This window comes from Eurytemora carolleeae, unplaced genomic scaffold (assembly GCF_000591075.1).
Source record: "Eurytemora carolleeae unplaced genomic scaffold, Eaff_2.0 scaffold1895, whole genome shotgun sequence".
NCBI classification, from domain to species: domain Eukaryota; kingdom Metazoa; phylum Arthropoda; class Copepoda; order Calanoida; family Temoridae; genus Eurytemora; species Eurytemora carolleeae.
In genome coordinates this window covers 36,466-41,911 of record NW_019397781.1, presented here as the reverse complement: position 1 = coordinate 41,911, position 5,446 = coordinate 36,466, and the positions used below count along the sequence as shown (strand labels likewise).

Sequence of the window (5,446 nt, the reverse complement as noted above, 5' to 3'; positions counted from 1 at the left end):
GATTTTTTGGGTAAAAAGTATTTAGAAGTGGGAAGAAATTTTTCATTTTTTCCTCCAAAACGTAGATAACTCATTTCTTCAAAATAATGTAGCATTTACTCTTTATCATTACAAATACATCTTTTTATTTCTTTCTTGATCCAACTGCTATGCTCCGATTATGAAATTATATTTTTAATATAAGTCTAAATTTGTAAAGCAATTGTGTAAAATATTACCAAAAACAGTTTAACTTAACAAAACCCTTTAAACCTTATTTTAACTTAGACTTGAGAAATCGATGGTTATTTTAACCTTAAACAGGCTCATTTTCGACACTTTACCTTTCAAATTTTAGATTTCTAAGAAATTAAAAAAAGAAATGATTACATTTATTAGCTTCTAGTTAGTGGTCTAATTTTTTGTTCAATAGGCTGGCCTTGAAACATGCGTGCAACCCTATATCTTCGGCTTTTTCTAGGGTGGGGGGGACGTGGGAAGCCCCCCCCCCATAGGCCATACATAAATTTAGATGCCCCAGCCTTCAGACTTTACAGGGTTAAATTACTAGGACATCCCTACCATTCCTAAAACTAAATTTTTAACTTTAATAATTTATTTTATTTTCCTAAAACTAAAAAAAATAGACAATTACTAAGTTTTCATAATTTTTTTAAATTTAGGATGTCGTCTTTGTTACTGTTCAGTACAGACTTGGAGTTTTTGGTTTTTTGTCAACGGAAGATAAAAATGCTCCAGGTTTAATTTTTTTATGAATTCATTCAAAATTTACATAACATGAACAGTGCTATTTGTTAAGTTGATAGGATCACTTCTACATTAAGCTACAATAATGTTTAAAAAAGTATTTAAACATTTTATTTTAAGGATTGAAATCCCTGTATTTGTGGTTTGTATGATAAATTAAGTTGTACATATATTAACCGTTTTTTCTAAAAAATTTGAACAAATTATATAAATTTTTTCTATGAAAAAGTTTTTTTCTGTAAAAGATGTATAAAGATATTTTTCACTTCACAGATGTGCACAATCCCTTTATTCAGGTAACTATGGTCTGCATGACCAGCAGGCTGGTCTACAGTGGGTTCAGGACCATATTCATCACTTTGGTGGAGACAAGGATAAAGTGAATATTATGGGATGTTCAGCGGGTGAGACACATTCATTTTTTTTATCAGTTTTAGAAATTCACCAATTTTGATGTTCAGTAAGATACGAGAAAAATGAGTTTTAAAGGGACAATAGGTATTATTTCAAATTCCCTCCTTTTTAAAAGATCTGCATCTCCGATTAAAATCAGCTTAAAACAATGGACGATATCGTCATTGTTTGTTTAGTCTTAGCAAATGTTGAAAGATTCATTCTTGACCACGCAAAGAGACGTGAAGTACCGTTGTTGAAATTATGTCTTCTTTCCCTTTAATTGGTTAAAAAATATTAATTTCAACTCACTTATTTGGATATAAACGTGTTTCATGAAATTTTTTTGTTTTGATTTATTGCCCTAATTTATTTTCCTTTTATTTTCCCTCGGGAACTTTGCTGTTGAATGATGGTGCTAAAATAATGTTTTGAGGAAAAATATTCTTTTGGCCTTAACACTTACTTTTAGTAAATAAAACTAAATTTGTAAAATTATAAAAGTTTTGATTTGAGGACTTAAAAATTGCAACATTGATTTTAAATAATTTCAACAAAAAAATACAAGAAAACCATATTATTACAGTATTTTTTCCTCAATTTGAAATTAAATTTTTGAATTTATCTATCAGGAGGTGCATCAGTACATTACCATCTTCTGTCCCCAAGAGCAGCAGGACTATTCAATGGAGCAGTTTCCATGTCAGGTATTTCAATAACAGCAGCAAATGATAACATAATAGTTTTTTTTGACAATCATATTTATTTTTTCATAGGAGAATGTTTATATTTCAAAAAAAAAGTTATGGTTTAGACAGAACCAATGAATATTTGGTCTCCTAGACCTGACCCTGAGGCCGGGGAAGACGCCATTCTTCCTGTACAGCCCACTCTTGCCATGGAGGTATTGATGTGCATTCCGTTTGTTTGATTTTGAATCGTTTATTGTTTATATTTTCTTTTGGGTCCGAATTTGGAATAGTGAAAGAAAAGCTATTGTTTTATAAATTGTTTATTTTAAACAAATGTTAAAATTACATCAAAATTTTGACCCTGGCAGAAAATGCAAGGAAAGCCCAATCAAAAACTATTTTAAAACTAAAATTTGAAAAAGATCGTCTTTGGATCGTTTTTCTTTTTTTATAGAATACAAATATTTCAAAGTTTAATTAAAGCTAACGACAGGTTTGAAATATAGAAAATTTTATGAAAAGTTTTTTAAAAAACGATCTAAAACGATTAACAACACGACATGGAGATTTCTTTTTTTAATGATTTTCTGCATTACATTAAATTTTTGTAAAAAAGTCAAAAGAAATCCGAAAAAGAAAGTAAAAAGAAATGTTTTAAAAATTTAAAAAATTGACTGATGTAGACCAAAAAAACACGTCAAAAAAGTTAGTTTTAAAGAAAAGTACATCTTTGGGAGTTTTTTTTAACCTAACTCGTGTCATTTTTTGAAATTTTTCAAAAACTTCAATGAATTTAATCTTTTTAGACAATTACGGAGAAAATAATATATAACATGATAAATTCAAGAAATATTTTTTTTGAGCTATGTACACTTTATTTACGAACTGCACAGGCCTTGCACGACCACTTCCCTTAGGTTAAAAAAAATATCCTGTGAAAACTGACACCATAGAGAACAATATTAACCTGAGAGTTATTTGTGAGACAATATATTTCTATATTCTGTTGCAAAATGGGGAACCCTAATGTATAATCTGATAAGAAATGACAGAAAGAATGATTAGATTTGGTAATCTTTGTTTTACTTATGATTTTCCATTTTTATAAATCCTAAATATTTGAAATCTTTTGATGTTCTTAGGTTGGTCAAATTCATCCTGTTCCATTTCTGGTTGGTCTAGCTGAGAGCGAGGGTATATGGAGAGCTGCTAACTATCTTACTCAGGTTACAACGTGTTTTCTATATAATACAGCTCTTCCCTCATATAATTTTCTATCCAAATTCAATTTTTAAAAAATGTTCTTCTTTCAAAAATAATTTTTTTTTCGATTTTTTTATTTCACGGGCAACGACGGACCCTCCATGCTGCTAGCCTTTAATCTAAAAAAGGGAACCCGTTAGCATTTTTGATCTAAATTCGATTTTTTTCTAAATTGATTTTTTATTCCACGCGCAACGACGGACCCTCAATGCTGCTAGTCTTTAATCTAAAAAAGGGAACCCGTTAGCATTTTTGATCTAAATTCGATTTTTTTCTAAATTGATTTTTTATTCCACGCGCAACGCCGGTCACTTCAGCTAGTTATATAAACAAACGCTCTTTGACTCATATATTTATATTATATATGTTAGCTATAGCTTACCAAATTGGGTGAAATGTTTTGAGGAGACTCATGGATACCCTTGGGGGTAACATAGGCTAAAATATTCGATTTTTTATTCAAAATTCGTTTTTTTCATTCCACGGACAACTACGGGCACTTCAGCTTGAGATATTATTTTTAATATCAGTGTTTTTGGACAAAACAAAAACAACAAAGATAAGAATTTTAAAAAGAAAGTTTTAAATTTGAAATTCTGTTTCAGGACGATGTTATGATGGATTTCTTGAAAAATTTTGAAACTGTTGCACCACTAGCCCTCGGTCTGAAGGGACAGGTACACATTTTTATTTTCTAATTGAATATCCTCTATTATTATTATTAATTCGGAAAAAATGGGTTTTTGTCAAGATTTGTCCTGAAGGTAGAACGAACCAAGTAAATACATTATTATGGAAGTTTTATCTTAAAAGATTAAACAAAGTCGTTTATTAATTTTTTCTTTGAAGACATTTTTGAAAACTTTATGTTTCGGTAAAAGTATCTGTTGATGTCGTCATTATTTCTTTTGGGATTAAACGGCTTTGGTAGAGTTTTTGTCGCTCGAAATATTTTTTTAAATACTTACAATTTTCATGCCAAAGACTACATCTATCTCTATTTTGTAGGTTGCAGAAGACGACATGTCCGAGGTTTTACAGAAAATAAAGAAATTTTACCTTCATGCGCTCACAGACGAGAAAGACATGCAGAAAAGGCTTGACAGTGTAAGACTTTAATTGCTTTGTAGTTTTTAAACTTTTCTTTTATGATTTGAAAATTTATATTTAACGTTGCATTTGTTTCTTTTAACAATGTGTTCCATATTTTTAACAACCTCGCGTGGTTATATTATTCGGTTAAGTTAAGTTTTTGATAATTACAGATGCTAACAATCTTTTTTTCTCAAACTACATTATTTATTTTCATTTTTTTCAAAGAATGTGATATTAAATTATTATTTAGACTGTGAATGGCATGATTCAGATGTTAGGAGATTCTATGTTTAATTATCCTGTTGATAGAATGGTTAAACTACATGGGAATAAGGTAAAATTATATTTATATCATATACAGTGAGCCACAGAACACTGTGGAACAGTAAGACGACATTTAAGCATTTTTATGTGTATTTAATGTTGTTATAAAACAAAACGTTTTACCAACAAGCTTTACAATGTGTTTATTTGACTATTTAAAACCGAGCTTAGTCTAAAATTTAGTTATATTATATTATTATCTATTTTTGATTTCAAGGATTATTATTTAAAGGATTATTATTTGAAGGGCTACTATTTAAAGGATTTCTATATAAAGGATTATTATTTAAAGAATTAATATTTAAAGGATTATTATTTAAAGGATTACTATTTAAAGGATTACTATTTTAAGGATTATTATTTAAAGGATTATTATTCGAAGGGCTACTATTTAAAGGATTTCTATTTAAAGGATTATTATTTAAAGGATTACTATTTAAAGGATTATTATTTAAAGGATTATTATTTAAAGGATTTCTATTTAAAGGATTATTATTTAAAGGATTATTATTTAAAGGATTATTATTTAAAGGATTATTATTTAAAGGATTACTATTTAAAGGATTATTATTTAAAGGATTACTATTTAAAGGATTACTATTTAAAGGATTACTATTTGAAGGGTTACTATTTAAAGGATTATTATTTAAAGAATTACTATTTAAAGAATAACTATTTAAAGGATTACTATTTAAAGGATTATTATTTAAAGGATTACTATTTAAAGGATTATTATTTTAAGGATTACTATTTAAAGAATAATTATTTAAAGGATCACTATTTAAAGGATTATGCTCCGGTATGGATGTATGAGTTCAATTACAAACACAATCATAGTCTTGCTAACTTTGATTCAGCAAATCCAGGTTAATTTATATAGATGGTTGATTTTAGGGGGGGGGGGGGGGGTTGGGTATGTAGCCTACCTTAAA

The 5,446-nt window shown here is 28.4% G+C and overlaps 2 protein-coding genes across 2 annotated transcripts in view; both read left to right on the top strand.

Moving 5' to 3' along the window:
• Positions 1–662: 662 nt before the first annotated feature.
• On the top strand, positions 663–1,847 carry LOC111715882 (esterase FE4; the record flags this gene model as incomplete). The annotated part of the gene is given in 3 exon segments (XM_023491278.1): positions 663–738; positions 1,044–1,151; positions 1,773–1,847. Coding segments are annotated over 3 exon segments (259 nt in total), but the record flags the coding sequence as incomplete, so codon positions are not given.
• Positions 1,848–1,958: 111 nt separating this feature from the next.
• Positions 1,959–5,446, top strand: part of LOC111715881 (pyrethroid hydrolase Ces2e) — a gene marked incomplete in the record, with an annotated part of 5,002 nt that continues 1,514 nt past the window's right edge. Inside the window, 6 exon segments of the mRNA XM_023491276.1 lie at positions 1,959–2,044; positions 2,975–3,058; positions 3,701–3,772; positions 4,104–4,202; positions 4,441–4,524; positions 5,302–5,380. Of these exon segments, the coding sequence (XP_023347044.1) occupies positions 1,964–2,044; positions 2,975–3,058; positions 3,701–3,772; positions 4,104–4,202; positions 4,441–4,524; positions 5,302–5,380 (499 nt within the window).